This window comes from Chanos chanos, chromosome 7, assembly GCF_902362185.1.
Source record: "Chanos chanos chromosome 7, fChaCha1.1, whole genome shotgun sequence".
Lineage (NCBI taxonomy): Eukaryota > Metazoa > Chordata > Actinopteri > Gonorynchiformes > Chanidae > Chanos > Chanos chanos.
In genome coordinates this window covers 11,470,291-11,490,257 of record NC_044501.1, presented here as the reverse complement: position 1 = coordinate 11,490,257, position 19,967 = coordinate 11,470,291, and the positions used below count along the sequence as shown (strand labels likewise).

Here is a 19,967-nt window from a genome sequence, read left to right as displayed (position 1 = left end):
ACTGTGGCTGACTGTCAACCCACTGAAAACGTTCTTTCTGTAGGGCGTAGATTTTAAATTATATTAGCATTTGTTTAGCTCTTTCCCATTTCTGTACCGATGGACTAAAATGACAACTTGAATAATTAAATTCAAAAGAAAAGAGCCGAAGGATCCAGTATGGTCTGACACGTTATCTAATTCCCTATCCACTACTCACAAATGGGATGGACAAGTGTTATGTTGGAGTGCTCTGAAGTCTAGTTGATCCCTGTCAAACATGTTCATGTTTACATACACTGCTCAGACTTTTTTTGACACAAAAACTTACAAAACACTACACATATACGCCTTTGGTCGTAGAGCTATAAGGTAGCACTGTTATTGAAAAAAAATAAATAAATAAATAAAATAAAAAGTGTAAAACGATAGTTAGGTAGGACGTATGCAGATTCATGATGTGCGAGAGGGCAGCACTAGTACCTTGCGCCAAATGTTGCTGAATATTTAAGGAATTTTACCACGTAGAGGTCATGGAATGCTCTATTCTTCTCTCTCAAGCATGAGGCAGAAAAAAAAAATAAAATCACAAAACAAATTTGGGATCATTTACAGTACCAAAAAAAAAAAAAAGAAAAGTTGCGTATTTTTTTCAAAGAACAGTGTTTTCTGAACATGACACATTTGACTGAAATGACAAACCTGGGAAGCTAATGACCAGTCAATCAAAATGTGCCATATTCGATAAGTCGAAAAAGAAAATCCAACAACAAATTAAAAAAAAAAAACAAAACAAAACAACACCACTATGACCAATGCTGTGTGTTTCCAAGCGCACTAGTGTGGTCCAGTCGTCCCTACAGGGGGTTTAGGGGTGATGGCTCAGGCCCGGGTAGGTAGGTTCACTTCAACACTAGCTGCTGGTTCACCCACGCTGCCATGGAGACACTGCTGTGTTCTAAGAAGGTCTCATGTTCTCATCATTTTGATTTGATCTGTAGATGAGGGGGAAAAAAATTACACTTCAAACTTTCATTAAAAGTAGTGCTACAGTGTCTTTCTTACAGATATAAAGACTAGTACAAGGTTTCTGGAAGGGTTCAACAGTCAAATCACCAGGTTTCACCAGGTTGGATTTAAACGTATTTAAATACTTATTTGGCATGAGGGAGGGAGTTTTTTTGGAGGAGGGAGACCAGACGGTAAGTCAATACAGTCGATCAATGCTGTTGGCTAAGGAACAATCACAAGGGGAAATTCACAGATGCTCTGAAGGAAACACTGTCAATAGTCTATAAAAGTGGTACGCTGACTTGATTTGAAATAGAATAAAAGACAATGTGTACAAATGTGTCAAATGATCTCAGATCAGTATACAGATCTTTATGATCAGCTTCTCTACATACGTGTGATGCTCTAACATTCCACTACAACACCACTACTGGGCTTTGACACTTAAAATACTCACAGTGCAATTTGTTCTTAGAGTGAAACAGAACAGAAACCCAAAAAATTAAATTCAACTTCAAAGTTCGAAATGACACACAATCACTTCCTGTCAGTTATGACTGGTATAACATTAAAAAAATTCAGTATGACAGCTTCAAATTGCCTTTACTAGTAACTTCTAAATCTGTTCAGACAGAGTTTAGGACTATTTGTGTTATATTTAGTATGTTCTGTTTGTGTAATGATATATACATGTGAGAACACTTTGGGAGATTCATTTTTCCAGTAACAGGGAACACACAGAACTCCTTTAGTCTGGTAGAATGGTTTTTGGTATGTTATGTGCCTTCTCTAAAATGAACACAGACCTCTGTTTGTGAGGAGCTGCATTGAGAATGATTATGGTTTGCTCTGTAGTGTCAGGTACACTGTGTTGCTACCTGGTTTCTCCCTGTCTACAACTCTTATTTTTAAGAGGAGCCGTCACTGTTTTAATTCATCATAGATGTTTGCCTCCACATAAGGGAAAACAGTTTCAACATGGGTTATGTTCAAATGTGTGAAAAAAATTAAACGGATTACCTTGCAGCCAGTCAACCCCTTCCTGTAAACCCTCTCCTTTGACTGCATCACTGGCACTGAAAGACACACACACACAAATGTCACTCATTTCAAATGTCATTCATTCATTCATTCGTTCATTCGTTCAGAGCAGAGATTATACGTTCAATCTTTACATAGCAGACGCTTACTAAACTCCTCAATATAGAGCATTTCTTCTGCATGAAAATGCTAGAGTGATCTAGCAAGAAAGTAAAGCAGTACTAAGATCTGGAAATATGAGACGCAATATGGGCGTGGTCCCATGTGCATGTGTACTGTTTTCCAACAATAAGTATTGACAAAAGCACCAAACACTGTCAAAACCACGCCAACATACAGAAACGTAACACTAATTGCGCATGAATGCGCCACTACTCACAAAATACATTTCATGTTTCACAGGGGCCACATTCTTAAGAGGGATCCGTGTTGACTCACCAGATGTGCCAGGGCTTATCTTTGATATTCTCCAGACACAGCAGCTGTGAGACCTTCACAGAAGACAGGGCGTCTCTCAGGTCCATCTTATTAGCAAAGAACAGGATGGGTATCCTCCTGTGTTTTATGTCTATACATACAGGACCGAGGAAGAAAAGCTACATGTGACAACGGGCTCAGGCAACACTGGAGAGAAGGAGCCCTTTGCAGAACATACTATGACAAAGAGGCTTTGACAAAATTACTGAGCTACGGGAGCCATGCTTCATTTACCTCCATTCACACAATAACTCTTCTGCTTCACATGATGCTAATCTGAGCGTAAAAGAGATACTAGACTTTCTGTAGGGACAGGCTGACCTGGATGGTTTAACAGGGTGTCAAGTTCCTCTTTAGCAACCACCATTCTCAGCTTATCTCCGCTGTCAATCACAAATATAATGGCTTGACCTTCCCTGGAAACATAAAGACAAAGACATGGTGATTTCACTTCATGTATGTGTCACTTTAAACAACTTTAAGGTCAGTAGTTTCAATGTTTAAAGAAGATATACATACTTGTAATAGTGTTCCCAAAGGTTCCTGTATCTGCCTTGGCCTGACATGTCAAACACTGTGAAGGACAGACTTTGGAGGGGGTGAGGAGTGGGGGGTGATAGTACAAATAGGTATTTACATAATGTTTCCAGAGATGCAACGTAAGAGATTACAGAGACAGTACTATGCACATTGAATATCTGGATAACTTTGATTCCGCAGCTGTGCTTCTACAAATCAAGGGAAGAAAAATGATTACCTTGACGTTTTAAATTTTTCTATGCTGAAGCCGATGGTTGGGACAATATCTTGTGCCTGAGCCTGTATGAGGATAAAGCAATAATGACTAAGGGTATATTAAAATGATAAACAAATTATATTTAAATAAAGCTGTTTTTCCTAAAATGACTTCCCAAAGGTGTCAGACTGTAACCACAACAAACATTTAAGTGTGTGTATTGTCTCTTTTCCACTACGACGGTGCTGGTGCCCGTGCCCGTGCCGGTGCGGAGCCAGTGCTGCCTTGGTGCCTTTTGAGAACCGGCCCGCATTTCCACTGGTTTGGGAACCGAACGCTACATAGCGAAAGTTTGGGTAATTTCCGTGGGGAAAAAATAATGTCGGACAGAACGCATTGCTTGCTCTTTATAAATTTACTTTTACGCTAGGCTTCCACACAGCGAAACACCTCACGAATTTTGTCCCAGAACTTTTCGCTCTGGGGGCAAAATTCATGAAAATAGTAAGTCTGTCACTTAGCTCAAAAGTTAAAACGAGTGTTTAAATGAAGGTCTGCATGAAGTGGTTTAATTGCACCAGCCAGAGCCGAGAGAGAGAGTGTCTTTTTCTACCACTCTGGGTCCGACTACGTTCATGTAACATGTAAACAACAGCCCGTATTGATGTAGACACAAATTGTTACTCATGCATCTTTTAATCATATACATATTTTCACGCTACAAATATCCTTTAGCCTACCGCTACTTGGTCAGACGTTTTTTGTTACTCCCGCCTCTCTAAAGAACGTCACGTATCAAACGCTGAACTGATTGGTTCTCGCGTGGTTTTTATTTGCATAGCCTCTGACGTCAGCGGTTCCAACTTTTGGGACCAGCATTTCTGTGGTGCCGTGCCGGTGCCAGTTTTCGGCTCCGGCACCAGTATTTTGTCAGTGGAAAAGCGCGGGTGCCGGTGCTCGATCGGGCACCGGCACCGGCACCGCGGCAGTGGAAAAGGGGTATATGTGTGTTCGAATTGGCAGAGACCATTCGTGCAAATCACGAATATCTGAATGAACAGAATTAGTGTAATCATTTTATCCTCTGATTTTAACTGAATTAAGAATCACATTTTACTGTGCTTTTTACCAAAGACAGACGTTTTGCCTTAAGGGGCTCATTAGTGCCAAAAGCATATGTTGCCGGTCCAAGCACCGAACCGTACTCCTCTGTTGGCGCTTATTAACCGTACAGCATCCTCTGTCTGTCTCTTTCTTGTCACGATCTTGCTGTGGTGCTAAGAGTGTAGATACACTTACATTAGACGGCTTGAGTTGATTGATGATTGTGGTTTTGCCGCTGTTGTCGAGACCCAAACACAGAACATTCACCTCCTTCTTTTTCAGTCCGAGCCATCCCGCTAGCTTGTCGAAAAGCCCCATTGGTTTCACCGACCGGGGCGTCTCTGTTCAAAGGAAACGAATCATTTAGCTAGTCGAATTCCTGCTTCCATTTCCAGCAACCGCTTACCAGCCAACTAGGACAGTTGGAAGCATCACTGGGCGAAACGTGTAGGCTAACTACGGAAGCATGAGTAGCAAACTGTGGCACGGATAAAAAAAATTAGCCGTCTTCCACTCTTTTTCATATAATCCGATTTAAGTGCATTAGCTGAAGGTAGTGGACCTCCATGAATCGTTGGCGTACAAACGCACAAACAATTACTGTCACGTTAAAATCTCTCATGTAATAACGGTTTAGGCCCTCGAGAAATGCTCATTAGATTTGGATACATATCACGCAGTTTCTAATGTAATACGTTTAATGCTGTAATCAGTTACCCAAAGGACTTGCACTCAGTGCTATCAGGCTGTCAGGCTAGTTCTGCTCCAGCAGCTTGAAAGTAAAGGATAAACGTACCCTTGTAAATTCACGTTTGCTGTATTGTCTCGGTTTTCGACTATCAATCCTTGCCACATGCCAAAATGACTGATTTAACAGATTAATGTCACTGATTAAGTATAAAGATCATCATTGTTGCGTTTTCTAAAAAGCTTAATCCGCTGAGCCACTTAGCTACAAAGATTGCTAGCTTGCTATATGAGCTGGCGGAGGCTACCAACACATGTACTCGTTCACTGGCAAATTAACCCACCAGGCAAAGCTGATACCGGACATTGAACACGTAAGCCAGCGTTTATACAAGGCATATATATGACAGACTACAGACTACTTATGTACCAGGGACAGTAAAAAATGTCAACGTGTTCAGTTAGCGAAATATCTGCGGGGTTACCCAGGTCTTTTTTACGCTAGCATAATATGCTAGTTAGCTTAAGGTTGATATCAATTTTCTTGTTTACAGCTTACCTTTAAGTACTTGGCTTCCCTCACTAGAGCTGCGTGTATCGCTTGGTACCTTTCAAACTGCCCAATTAAAGACAGTCCGAACATCCAGTGCTGCCGATTCTACGATACATGTTTCAGAGATCTCTAAATGATTCCTAAATACGAGTGTCTCTCGCCCTTAAGGGGTAAAACCCGAAATATTTACACAGCGTTGCTTGGAAACGATAGCATGCGGGCTTTTTTAAAGTCTGCTGAAGAGCGCCGTCCTCTGGGCACGATGAAACATGCAACACTGCGTTCAAATTATATACGATGTACTCGTCGTAACATGATTTGCGAACAGGACAATTGTGATAAAATGGTTTCGTCCACATATTTTCTTTCCATGACTGTTGCTGCACAGGTGTTAAAGAGTATAAAAAAAATCAGTAATAAGAAAGAATAACTTTTTTAAGGCTTGGATTTTCCTTACACATGAAATTCTTCATTTATACAAATAAACCTGATTTAATCACATTTTATCTTTCTGTCCAATAAAAGTTTACTGCTTTATAAAGAGTACATATGAGAGAAAAAATCAGAGACTGAAAAACTGACTAGAATGTAACAATGACACATCACAACCTTAATCCTTTATTATCATGATCATTTTTTAGAAACATCCAACCTAAGCATATATCTGAAATTATAAAAAATAATATACACTAAATATAGATCTTTAACATAACGTGTACCGACCTGATTTAACAGAGTGATGTCAATAACGTGTGCTCCCTCTACTCCTAAACTCCTGTTGTATGAATTAGCCACTTAAGTGTTCTCCATGTCTTGACAATGTGTTTGGTCTAAGAACATGATCTCTGGTTTGGCAGACTCGAAGTGCACCCCGTCCCTCTCTCTCTCTCTCTCGTATGTTGGGATGAGATGTCATATTATGCAAAATCATGAAAATCCGATACATGGCAAGGACAGAGGTAGCATGTGTGCGGGTGTCTGTTTGCATTCGTGTCTCCCTGGATGTACATTCAACACATTAGAACCAAGGACTAGAGCTAACTCTGTTTTTTTTTTTTGTTTTGTTTTTTCAAATTCAGTCCCAAGGACCCACTGTCCTGACAGTATTTTGTTCCTGTTGAACATAAACTGCAAACGACTGGATGTTAGTCCTTTTGTGTGGAAAGACACCAGACAGAGCTAAACTGAACAGAACTCAACTAGACTAAAAATGCCATAGGACACAGGCTCTTGAGACTTCATTTTGTAAAACAGTGTTTTGTCTCACATTCCCCAGCCGGCCTCCTGTACCTGTGATCTTTCTTTCAGAAATATTTTGTGAGAGAACAACAGATGTAGAAAGTTGCCCCTAAAACATCAGGCTCTTTTCACAATGTTAATGAGAAGCTCGCTGTCATTTACAGCGATAATCCAATATCCGGCAGGATCTAACATAATGGCTTTCCCTTGAGAGAACACACGTAAATGTTTTTGTTTGTTTGCTTGTTTGTTTGTTTTTTTTTGTGTTCTTTTGAACATGACTGCCTGAGGAGCTCAATGGATTCACATGGAAATTTCAAAACAAAAATAAGTGTACATTTCTCCACCTTCATTCTTGGCTCTTTTCTTCATTTTTGAAAAGACTGCACATATTGCTGAGGGAAAAAACAAAGAGATTTTCTTTTTTTTTTTTTGCACATACATACAAATAAATATCAGCGTAATATAATGGATATTACCCATATAAACCTAATGACATTCAAAAGTCCCATATTAAGAATCTGCGGTCCACAATCTCCCGTTTTAAGAGAGTTCAGGAAGTAGCTTTGATGTATCAACAAGAAATATATTTTTCAGACACATACTTATTTAAATACATTTAAAATAACAAATTAAATATTTCAAGTCCCCTTATTTTGCAAGTTCAGTCAAATTGCACACCTTGGAGGATAAGTAACAGATCACGTCGCCATAGCTACAACACCATAGTCTCTTGGTAATCATACTAAGGCTGCAACCAGTGGGAAGTTCCACATCTCCGCATCCACCAGGAAGATATCGAGAAAATCTTGTAGTTTATGACGTTTGACATCTTTCAGAGTCTCTGGCTTAAACGCCGGTTTTTGTCTTAATAAATGTATGTACTCATTCAAAGTGCTAGAAGGCCCGTTGAGAGATGTGTGGGTATACCCTTGCGCTGTAGCCCTGTCGGGAGACGGGTCAGTGTGACGGGTTGAGGGAACTGACCGTGTCCGAGCGCCTGTGTGAATGTGTGTGTGTGTGTGTGTGTGCGCGTGCGTGTGTGTGTGTGTGTGTTAGTGTGCGTGTGCGTGCATGTGCTTTATATCTTGCGGCCTCATACGTGGAAGCCGCTCTGTTGGACGTGGAGGAATTGCAGTCGGAGTGTCTGTATGCTGCTCACTATCCTCCTCTGGTGGCCAATCAGAGACACACCAATTCTTCTGACATCACTACAGAGACAGAAGGAAAATGTGAAACAGACAGAAAATTCAGTAAGACAACCTCAGTGATTACATTTATTGACATGGCACTAGTTGGTCTAGAAGTTATACTTTTTTATTGATATTCATTTATTTTTATTCATCTTATTTTCACAATGGCAAGTGAACTGTTCTTAGCACTGAGATCTGGAATCATCTAAAACAATACTTGTGCACAATTCTTTAGAGGAAAAAAATGTTGGTAAAGTACCTTTTCCATGGCCACATCAAAGCACAAAACCAAATTGCTCATATCTGAATTTGCAAAAGGTATAAATAATGGATTAAACTTGGTAATTTTTAAATTGTTCAGTCTAGTGTGAAACTTGAGCACATTGGCACTCACTCAATACTCATAGTGGATACAGAGTCCAATGTTGTGTAACCTGCAGCCAGAAAGTTGTTCTTATATTGGCTCATTTTGATGGAGTCCAACCAATCACCGATGGAGATAAATAGAGGGTACTCAGGTGTGTCTTCTGGAGATTCTGGGAAGCTGTAAATGTAAAACACACACATAACAGAGTATGAATTCACTATTTAAAATGTACAGACAAATTAATATAGACTTTTAACCCCAAACACACTGTCAAATCAAGTAGATGCTATATAGATGGAGATTGCATATATTCGTGAATGAAACACAAAGGGTAAAACTCACAGAATTTTGAAATGAATGACTATATTCTTAGTTTATCCATGGCCCTGTTTACACTTGGTTTTAAAATGCGTCTTGGGCGATTGGATCACAGGTGGACAGCGCTAAATACAAGTGTAAATGACCACCAAGACGCGTTGTGATCCGATCACTCAAACCACTTGCCAAGGTGGTCTGGGACACATTTGACCACATATCCACCGTAGTGTAAACGCTAATGCGTCCTGATGCGTAATAACCCTCTGGCGTCCTGATGCGTAATAACCCTCTGGCACATAGCAGTAACGAAATCCGAACACAAGCGGTCAGCTCGACAAATTGGAGACCCATGACAGACGCAGGTGTAAACGGCAATGTGTCTTGGCTGTCCACTTGTAATCTGATCGCCCAAAACGCATTTTAAAACCAAGTGTAAACAGGGCCTATGATGCAAAACCCAACTGGCCAGTTGACCTCCCTTCCGTTCCAGCTCCTCACTAAATCCACTGTTGAGTGTTTGTGTGAGTACAGTAAGCTGTGTCAGGTATGCCTATGACAGCTGTACCTCTGTACATCATCCACCAGCGTGAGCAGGCAGCCAGGATTACGGATGAGTTTGTCCAGGAAGTCAACGATGTCGTTGAAGCGTGGTCGGCGATTCCTCTCTTTCTGCCAGCAGTGGAGCATGAGCTGATGCAGGGCCACGGGGCATCCCATGGGGGCGGGCAGTCTGTACCCCTCCTCTATAGACAAAATCACCTGCCCAAACACAGCAAAATACAGCTAAAACAGGTATATGGCGCTCACATTACGTAACAAAACTCATCTGTTTTCACCCTTTGTGAGAATTAGAAGAATCAGTTAATACAAAGTGAAAAGGGAGAATCCACAGAGCAACTCAGATGATGATATACAGTATGAGATATACATATGCTAAAGGTACATTATATAGTTTCCAATTACAGACTGTAGCCCACCTGTTCTCATGCACAATTTGTCAGCCACCCTCTACCTCATTCATCACTGCTCAGTTTCTGGTCACAGGACCGCTGCTGACCAGATATTATTTGGGTCTCAACACAGCAGTGACACTGACGTGGTAGTGACATAGTAATGCCATGGTAGTGACATGGTATTGACATGGTAATGACATGGTACTGACATGGTAATGACATGGTACTGACATGGTAGTGACATGGTATTGACATGGTAGTGACATGGTAATGCCATGGTAGTGACACGGTAATGCCATGGTAATGACACTATAATGCCATGGTACTGCCATGGTATTGATGTGGTAATAACAGGGTAGTGATGTGGTAGTGACATGGTATTGACATGGTAGTGACATGGTATTGACATGGTAATGACATGGTACTGACATGGTAGTGACATGGTATTGACATGGTAGTGACATGGTAATGCCATGGTAGTGACACGGTAATGCCATGGTAATGACACTATAATGCCATGGTACTGCCATGGTATTGATGTGGTAATAACAGGGTAGTGATGTGGTAATGCCATGGTACTGACATGGTAGTGACATGGTATTGACATGGTAGTAACATGGTACTGACATGGTATTGACGTGGTAATGACATGGTATTGACATGGTAATGACATGGTAGTGACATGGTATTGACATGGTAGTGACATGGTATTGACATGGTAGTGACATGGTAGTGACATGGTAATGACATGGTAGTGACATGGTATTGACATGGTAATGACATGGTAATGACATGGTAGTGACATGGTATTGACATGGTAGTGACATGGTATTGACATGGTAGTGACATGGTAGTGACATGGTAGTGACATGGTAATGACATGGTAGTGACATGGTATTGACATGGTAATGACATGGTAGTGACATGGTAGTGACATGGTATTAACATGGTAGTGACATGATATTGACATGGTAATGACATGGTAGTGACATGGTAGTGACATGGTGTTGACATGGTAGTGACATGGTAGTGACATGGTAATGACATGGTAGTGACATGGTAGTGACATGGTAATGACATGGTAGTGACATGGTAATGACATGGTAGTGACATGGTAGTGCCATGGTATTGACATGGTAGTGACATGGTAGTGACATGGTATTGACATGGTAATGACATGGTAGTGACATGGTAATGACATGGTAGTGACATGGTAGTGACATGGTATTGACATGGTAGTGACATGGTAGTGACATGGTATTGACATGGTAATGACATGGTAGTGACATGGTAGTGACATGGTAGTGGGTGTCACACGGGTACAAGTGAATCAGGCACAGCAGCATTGGTACATGGAACATGGAAACATGGAAACAGTTTGGTCACTGTATCTGACAGTACACCAACAAGGTGTACCCATAATGTGGGTATTTCTAAAAAGGTGGCCATTGAGTGTATAAAGCAAAACATTATACCATACCATGAAATAGATGAATGTTGAGGAGTGAAATGTATGGATGGGGGGGGGGGGGGGGGGGGGGGGTGACATATGTAAGTGTGAGAGGGGAGGGACTGGGGGGGCAGATAGTAATGATAGAATTCCTGCTGGAATGACCATATAAATACAGTTATACAGGTCATCAAATATACTGTCCCGCCTTAATCTCCTTTCTGATTTAAGGTCAGCTCTCCAACCCAGAGACCTGAACAACTATTGCTAGATTAATAATGAGGCTGATTTGTTATCATCATAAAAATGTGTGATCATTACGTAAACCCGGCTGTCTCTTCCATTGTTTAAAAAAAGAAAAAAAAAAAAACAATTTTATAATTCATGTAAGTTCTGGGGTCGCATGTGAGAAATGGGGCTCACGTCTTGATTGGACATCTCCCAGTACGGCCGCTCCCCATATGACATCACTTCCCACATGACGATACCGTAACTCCACACGTCGCTGGCCGAAGAAAACTTCCTGTAAGCAATTGCTTCTGGCGCCGTCCAGCGTATGGGGATTTTCCCTCCCTACGACAAATAAATAAACAAACAAAATGACATCAGACATATTGTTCATCTGTCTCTCCATGATTAGACACAAAAAACCCCCAAAAAAACAAGCAGGTGGAGTTTGCTCTAGCAATATTGATACATTCCGCTAGCAGATTACACAGACAGCTTATCTTGTAATTCCAGAAGACAGTTTTTTGTGTTTGCACAAAAACTCAGTGGTTCTTGCTGAGACGAAAGAAAAAAAAAAAAAAAAAAAACCCCAAACAAACAAAAAGACAGAGGAGTGGCTTGCTTCTGAACGCCACTCAGAGTGCATTGAAACTGCGTCTCCGGACGACCGCGTCGTTATCTTATCCATGCGAGGATAAACAAACTTTGTCTCTCTTGAATAGATTCGTAAAAGAAAAAAAAAAAAAAAAGCGAACCCCCCCTCCCCCCACCCATCCCCAGTACAGTACTGGGTGTGGTGTGAGTCCACATTAGTATGCAGCGCTGGGAGAGAGAGTGGTGTTGATACCGTGGTGGTGTAAGCAGCCTCGGGGTCGTCCTCCAACACCCTGGACAGGCCAAAGTCAGACACCTTACACACCAGGTTGTCATCCACCAAAATGTTTCGAGCGGCCAGGTCCCGGTGGACGTAGCCGATGTCGGACAGGTACATCATCCCCGAGGCGATGCCACGCAGCATGCCAACCAGCTGGATCACTGTGAAGTGCCCGTCATGTTTCTGCAGAGAGAGAGAGAGAGAGAGAGAGAGAGAGAGAGAGCAGAGGAGACAGAAAAGGGAAGGATGGGGAGAGATGAGAGGAGAGAAAAGAAGAGGAGAGGAGAGGAAAGAGGAAGAGGGAAAAAAAAAGCTTGCATCACGACGTGACTGCCCATGTCGCGAACACGTACAGTAATACATGAATATATGTACAGTAACACATGAATATATGTACAGTAATACATGAATATATGTACAGTAATACATGAATACATGTACAGTAATACATGAATACATGTACAGTAATACATGAATATATGTACAGTAATACATGAATACATGTATAGTAATACATGAATACATGTACAGTAATACATGAATATATGTACAGTAACACATGAATCCAGGTGGTCAAATGCCGGTTTCATCTCTCTGGTTTTAAATTCTCTACAGTGCAGATCTAACGGCTGTGCGTGTACAGTAACTGATCTTCACTGGAATGACGCTATCCCGATAAACTCACCCTCAGAAAAGAGTCCAAGGAACCGTTCTCCATGTATTCAACCACAATCATGACCGGCCTGCCTGTAAAGGAAAAAAAAGGATGCACACAGAGAGAGAGAGAGAGAGAGAGAGAGAGAGAATCATATCAAAGCAATTGAAACCGTTATCATAACAGCAAATCATTTCCCATCTTCGATCTCATTACCAAACTAAAGTTCAGCATCCCTAACAACAATGACTTACTCAGACATTTTCCAATCTGGCTCTGCTAACGCAACATTTCCAGTGCAGCCTCACTCTACGCTGGCCATTTGATCACACTAATTAGCCCAATGGCCTGTATGATTAGTAGAAACCCCACAGAGGGAGTAGTGGAATGCATGAATGGAAACGGAGATGAAAGAGTACAGAGCGAAAACAATGAGAGACGAGCGGAGGGTGGAAAAAAACACGTTGATGAGATATCGTGCTGCTCTGTAATGAGGGGGGGGGGGGGAGGCCCAGCGTGTTTTGTTTTGGGCTCATTCTGGAAAATTCCGTCCAGGCTCTGAGCGTGTGATCTGCACTCGCCGTTGGAGCGAAGCGAACTGGAGTTTGATGATTTTTGAGACTGTTTAGTTCAAAGGAAACACGTGTTTTTCTGTCTCTATAAGTGATCACAATAAATTGGTCACATTGTTGTGTAAAACAGTATGGGCTGTTTTAAAAGTGGTTTGTCATTTTTATTCTGTAACTATCTTTTTTTTTAAACCTGAAGGTGAAGGTGACACAATTAAGAGTGGTTAAGGATGCCCTGAAAAATACTTCAGAAATAAACTATTTTCTTGACTCTTTGTTTCTTTGAAAATCACTGTTAGTCACGAATAATTTTAGTCCTTTGACAATTTGTCTAAGCCCTTTACAAGACCTTTAAGGAGACTTAAAAAAAAATGTCAACGTCACTGTCAATAAATATCACTTTTTAAGACTGTTTAAATTGCCCATTGCAAATTTGAACGCTGAAATTCATTTGCGCTAATGGCTCCAATTAAGCTGTGTTGCTGCACATTTAAAGATTGAGATTCATTTGCTCTAATGGCTGAGATGAAGCCGGGTCTTACTCTTCGTGACGACGCCCTCCAGCCTGATGATATTGGGGTTGTCAAACTGTCCCATGATGCTCGCCTCCCGCAGGAAGTCCCGTCTCTGACGTTCCGTGTACCCGCCTTTCAAAGTCTTTATGGCAACTGGGATTTCTTTCTTCCCTGGGGTTCGGAGACGGCCGCTACACACTTCACCAAACTCACCTATACACACACACACACACACACACACACACACATTACTATGTTACATTACTCCTTGACATATGCAGCACTGGCATACTCCTTTGATAGACTGCTGTCATACAATAAGGTCACCTGTAGGTGGCAGCAACACAATATCAAATTGGATTGTGAATTCCGACGCTAAGTGTTTCAGCTCCTTTTTCTAAAGATTAAATTCAAAGGGTTTCACTTTTCAGCAAATGACCAGCAATATATTCATAGAAATAGTTGTCTGATCTTCAGCTCGGCAGTGTCTCATGTCGGCAGCTTAAGCTGAAATAAATTCATTCGACATCAGAGAGGCTGGAATGCATACGGTAATACTGGCTGTTACATCAAAACAAAATTAAAAGGAATTGTTTCATATTTCAAAGCACATCCCATTACAACGGCGCCAATATAATAACTGAATTAAAAAAAAAAAAAAAACATTTCCTTTTTACTGGAACTTGCATTAAGGATGCAAAGCTCTCTGAGTCTGCGGACAGGCCAGAGATAAGTTTCATCTGCTCGTCAATTTGATTAAAAGCTACTACCTGCTCCTATAACTCTCTCGATACGAATGCGGGAAGGATCAATCTCCTTGGCAAATTCGTGGACGGCCAGTGTCGGGTCCTCGTAAGTGTCCGGGTCCACGTAAGTTTTCATACCTGGGAACGGCACTAGACAAGACAGGAAAAGTCAGTTTTCAGTTATTTAATACTCCTTATGATTTGGTTCATCAATCCAGGTGCTTCACATCTAATTCAGATTCGGCTCCAATTTACTGATTGATGCAATTCAGCCGTGAGAGGTGCCTCTTAAAAACGTGAATGATGGATGAGTGTTGCTATTTTTATACTTGAGGTTTTTTTTTTTTTCTCAAGTGAATTGATTGCAAAGCATCAGCATAACACATTCAAAATTCTTCAGCCTCTTATTTACTGACAAACTTTCATCTCTTACACAGGTTACACAAAGTTGGAACACTCTCTCTGTATAAAGATTTTATTCCTTTGAGGATTTTGAAGGTTAAAAGGAGACATGGATTCATTAAAGAGTCTGCGGTAGCTGTCAGTGAGGAAGACAGAGATACAACAAGCTTTAACGTGTGTCAGAATTCCCTCAGAACGCTAGGCAGAGCTACAAAGAATATATCTGTCAGTATGAGGTATGTATGCATCTTGGCGTGTGTGTGTGTGTGTGTGTGTGTGCGTGTGTGTTTGTGTGCGTGTGTGTGTGTGTGTGAGTGAGTGAGAAAGAGAGAGAGAGAGAGAGAGAGAGAGAGAGGCAGAGCAAGAAAAAAGAGGTTATGTGTGTGTGTGTGTGTGTGTGTGTGTGTGTGTCAATACCATGCCCATTTTGATAGTGTGTCCGCCTCTTCTCTTCTGACTTCATTTTGGCTTTGATATACCACTGACATCTGGAGAGAGAAAACATTTAAAAAAAAAATTAAGTCTACTTCACTATACACGTGTCCCACCCACACGTTTGTAACTAATGTAGAGTATTTCCATAGCTAGTGGAATAACCATACTCCACTGCTTCTCAGCTGTATAATCAATTATGGTATTGCATAGCTAATAACCACTCCGTATAATCACACAACATGTTGAGGAAAAACAAACAGATTAATAAAAACAATGCAATAATAAACTTGAAGCCCAGAATTCCAGATAATTACTGTAAATACCAGAGGCAGTGACTACTGTGAGGGAGAACAGGGGTCTATAGTGTCATTATTCTACAGGCCTCAGTGGTACTGTCCATGGTGCTGAAATAACTAATTATAATTAGTGGTGCTCTCCAAGGTGCTGAAACAATACACAAAGACCATGTCCTAATCCTCAGTCCAAATCGCAACACGCCGTTTTTCTCCCAAACATCCAATCACTCTCATTAAGACTTAAAAACCAATTTCTTTTTGATCAAAACCTGTATTCCTAACCAAAAGCTACATCGTACGCTCCGTTCCGTAATCTCAATCTGTCCTCAGTCACGTTGAATAACTCTTTTCACGTTGTGTCATCTGTTCTTTGTGCAGAGGTCTGCCGACTGAAGGACTGAATATTATAATCATCTCTGTGGAAGAGACTCATCAGGGGGGAAGATCCAGCTGACGCTGACTGCAGTCTGACTGAGCGGAGCTGCAGAGACTACGCATTACTCCACTCCGTCATTACCATCAATAAACACGTACGCGTTCAACAGCGGCATCGACTCCAACATTACTGAACGCCGCCCACGAAGAACTGAACAGGATATGTGTTCAGGACTGTTTTATTTAAGCCGCGCGGTGTCCGTTTCGTTCCCGAGAGACGGATCCGACGGGCGGTTTGCGAAAGCCTGGTTAGAAGCGAAACGTGTCAGGTACGATACCATAACGATCCGATGCCTGCTTTGGCAACAAAGTCAGTGCATCCTATTCATCTCAGAAGAGCATCAACAGCTACTTTGATCTGATATAATATATTTCCTTGAGGCTTGTACTTAGACTTATTGTTTACCATGTGCACAAAACAAACAAAGAAACAAACAAACAAACACAAGTAAACAAACACTTCTTCTTTTTTTTTTTTCCTTCACCCGTACACAAATCTCATTCTAGGCTTCGTAATGGACGATCAATCTTGCCTCTGTAATGTCTTTCTCGCCCTGCTGGTTGTGAACAGTGCAGACAGTCAAACTCAGCTGCCTCAGGCTTTGGAGGCTCTATTGCAGATGCTCAGATCATCCCGTTCCAACTGCGAAGCACATGTTGATATTGCTCTTCACGGGAGTGCGAATCCCAACCCCCCCACCATCCGCACCCCCCCCCCCCACACACACACACACCTCCCTCCCCCGCCCCCCCCCCTCCTCTAACTGTCAGCTTCACACAGAGCACTCTGACAGCACCATTCCAGCTAATTAGGCAGCGACGCAGCTCAGCCAATCGGAAAATGGGAAGGACTGCTTTTGTGGCCGTGGGGTCCATTAAGAGACGCCTGATTGGATGGAGCCTAATTTATGCTAATTAGAGGTAAGACAGGGCTTGAGGCAGTGCAGTGACATGTCTAGGCTCTGTATGAAAGCCATGCTTTATTCCCATTATCTCCCCTCAGGCTGGATCCCATGATTTGAGATGGCCGTGCCAAATGGATGTATACTGCCACAGGGAACTGTTAACTCCCTCCTGCGTTGTACTAGAAAGCTCTAACAAACGACCGTGTTGCTTGGCTTTCTCAGTATCTTCTTTTTCTTCAGCAGAGCAAGGAAAATTAAAATTAAAAAAAAAAAACTCAAAATGCCAAAGCGCTCCAGTGTAAGCGGAGTGAACTCTGAATATGAGAGCAGCATCTCCCGTGTGATTGAACACAGAGAATTACATAGTGCTGTGACTGCAGACTCCAGTCTTACCGCCCGGTGATGAGCAGGAAGAGGGTGAGTATCACCAGCAGAGAGAAGCCCCCCACTGCTGCCGTGACGATGACCAGCACTGGGCCCTGATCGGAGGCCTCTTCTGAGTCTAAGAGAGACAGAGAGAAAGAGAGAGAAAGAGAAAGAGAGAGACAGACAGACAGAGAGAGAGAGAGAGAGACAGAAAAAGAAAGAGACAGACAGACAGACAGAGAGAGAAGAGGGAGGGAGAGAGAGAGAGAGAGAGAGAGAGAGAGAGAGAGAGAGAGAATCGGAAAGTGATAGAAAGGGAAGAACCAAGATAAGACCGAAACGGAAAGTTGATATTACAATAAGTATCGCGTCACAGTCAGTGGCACTGAAAACAGCACAAAACAGCGTTACTATCATATGCCCTAATATACTTTTGCAGGAAAACAATCTTCGCCGTCTGATTATGTGGGTGTAACAGGATTTGTGCTGTGGGTTTAGACGTTGGTGTTAGCTGATGAACAGGCACTAATGGGCTCAGTAATGAAGAAGAGAAAAGATGAGGCTCGGGCAGGGTCGTACTTTCGTCCCCTGTGGCGAACTCTGACTTGGGGCTGTAACCGCTGTAGCCGGCCAGGGTTCGGGCTCGCACGTGGAAGACGTAGACAGTGGAAGGCTTCAGCCCAGAGACGATTACACTGGGAGACTTAGTACGAGTGGAGGAGTAACTCAGCTGCTCCTGCTCCTAACAGGGAGAGAGAGAGAGAGAGAGAGAGAGAGAGAGAGAGAGGGGGGGGGGGGGGAGAGAGAAGGAGTGGGGAGAAAGAGAGATAGGGTGAGAGAGAAAGAGAGAGAGAGAGGGAGAGAGACAAAGAGAAAGAGAAAGAGAAAGAGAGAGAGAGGGAGAGAGATAAAGAGAAAGAGAGGGAGAGAGAGATAGAGAGAGAGTGAGAGGGAGGGACAAAGATAAAGAGAGGGAGAGAGAGAGGGGGGAGAGAGAGAGAGAGAGAGAGAGAGAGAGATGAAGGGCATAACACTTGTGTTTGACACTGAAGGACACACATTGCTATTCAGCATACATTAATGCATTTACACATTGATGCACATTTTGAAAATAAAAGTGTTTACAGTTGATAGGTCAAGGGTAAAAAGGACACAGTGAAACTATGAAATGTGACAAATATTACATCAGAAACAAACCTACAGCAATATCTTATTTCTCCTTGCATAAAATGTGACTGAGAAAGAGAGAGAGAGAGAGAGAGAGAGAGAGAGAAAGAGGGACAGAGAGGGGGGAGAGAGAGAGAAAGAGAAAGAGAGAGAGAAAGAGAGACTCTTGTCTACCTTTTCATAATACTTGATTTCATAGTCTAGGATGGCTCCATGGGGTTGTTCAGCCTCCTGCCAGGAGAGGGCGATACTATTCTGAGAAGCCCAGTCTTTCCTCACCACTCCCACCAGAGATGGGCCTGTAATTAAATGTATTGCAGTTCACTTAAGTCACTTTGATCTACAGAGAAAGCAACTGCCAATGAATGGTGTCACAGAGCAGTAAATACGATGTAAAGACCAGCTGAGAGACAAGGCTTTTTATAAAAGTGGCAAACAGCTAGTGTTTTCTAATTAAGAAATGTGTTCGCACAGGACAGCAGTTTACCATGTGGCATACTTAAATAGGCACCACAGCAAATTCACCACTTTTAAATGAACTCAGAGCAGTGGGCTTTCTAACACTGTTTGATGTTTACTGTAAACAACACTTACGAATATAAAATCAGACAAACGAAACAACCGGAAACGTTCAACTTGTGCGAGTCATAGTTACACTTTAGATGTCAGTGGGTGTGAGACAACTCTGATATGAATTCTGCTGAACTCAAGGAAACTTTACATCTGGAAACAACACTTAAAAAAAAAAAAAAAACAGCTGGCTTTGAAATGTATTTGCTTGCGTATGCAAAATCCAGGCAATACCTGTTGTCTCACTATCTCACACAGGTGTCTGCTTATAACACTCTGTAGCAGCAACAGTGTATTCCCCTCAGCCGGCTGCACCTCGCAAATTACCGTCCAGAAGCAACAGAGGACACACCGGCATCTAATTTAAACCGACAGATTAAAACGGCCGGCGAATCGCATTACCAGGACTGATTGAATTTCTCTAAGGTAAATATTCACTCAGAGACCACGGAGGTGTCGGGGAAGGTAATAACCGACCTCTGTCAAACTAATCAATCTTCCACTGTAAAAACAACCGTGGCAGTATGAAGAATGGATACGAAAGAGAAAACTATATGTGGCAGGGACTGGAAGCGGACAAAGAGAAACAGAAAATAGAAAGGAGAGAGAGAGAGAGAGAGAGAGAGAGAGAGGGAGAGAGAGAGAGTAAAAGAGACAGAACAACAACAGGCATTTTTTATCAACTGTCAGAAGTTC

General features: G+C 42.0%; 2 protein-coding genes across 2 annotated transcripts in view; both read right to left on the bottom strand.

Annotated features, from left to right (window-relative positions):
* Positions 1-937: 937 nt before the first annotated feature.
* Positions 938-5,613, bottom strand: arl6 (ARF like GTPase 6). The gene is made up of 9 exons (XM_030780801.1): positions 5,595-5,613; positions 4,544-4,689; positions 3,266-3,327; positions 3,028-3,096; positions 2,830-2,924; positions 2,470-2,599; positions 2,011-2,066; positions 1,448-1,460; positions 938-974 (listed from the first exon to the last, which is right to left on the bottom strand). The coding sequence occupies exons 2-9, from the start codon at positions 4,664-4,666 to the stop codon at positions 938-940; spliced, it is 585 nt and encodes a 194-aa protein (XP_030636661.1). The 5' UTR covers positions 4,667-4,689; positions 5,595-5,613.
* A 2,310-nt stretch (positions 5,614-7,923) lies between these two features.
* epha6 (eph receptor A6) overlaps positions 7,924-19,967 on the bottom strand; it is a 67,369-nt gene continuing 55,325 nt past the window's right edge. Inside the window, exons 6-17 of the mRNA XM_030780885.1 lie at positions 18,876-19,000; positions 18,114-18,276; positions 17,562-17,670; positions 15,515-15,585; positions 14,720-14,845; positions 13,977-14,162; positions 12,896-12,957; positions 12,184-12,393; positions 11,532-11,681; positions 9,271-9,464; positions 8,415-8,564; positions 7,924-8,038 (exon numbers count right to left, since the gene is read on the bottom strand). Coding sequence (XP_030636745.1) covers positions 7,924-8,038; positions 8,415-8,564; positions 9,271-9,464; positions 11,532-11,681; positions 12,184-12,393; positions 12,896-12,957; positions 13,977-14,162; positions 14,720-14,845; positions 15,515-15,585; positions 17,562-17,670; positions 18,114-18,276; positions 18,876-19,000 — 1,661 coding nt within the window. The remainder of the gene's footprint in view (positions 8,039-8,414; positions 8,565-9,270; positions 9,465-11,531; positions 11,682-12,183; positions 12,394-12,895; positions 12,958-13,976; positions 14,163-14,719; positions 14,846-15,514; positions 15,586-17,561; positions 17,671-18,113; positions 18,277-18,875; positions 19,001-19,967) is intronic.

Bases quoted from the DNA above. Each gene is read 5' to 3' on its own strand.
- arl6 (XM_030780801.1), bottom strand. From the start codon at position 4,666: ATGGGGCTTTTCGACAAGCTAGCGGGATGGCTCGGACTGAAAAAGAAG. The intron at 3,328-4,543 runs GTAAGTGTATCT...ATCCTCATACAG, and splicing joins ATCAACTCAAGCCGTCTAAT to GCTCAGGCACAAGATATTGT. The intron at 2,600-2,829 runs GTCAGCCTGTCC...CTGTATGTATAG, and splicing joins CACCCTGTTAAACCATCCAG to ACATAAAACACAGGAGGATA.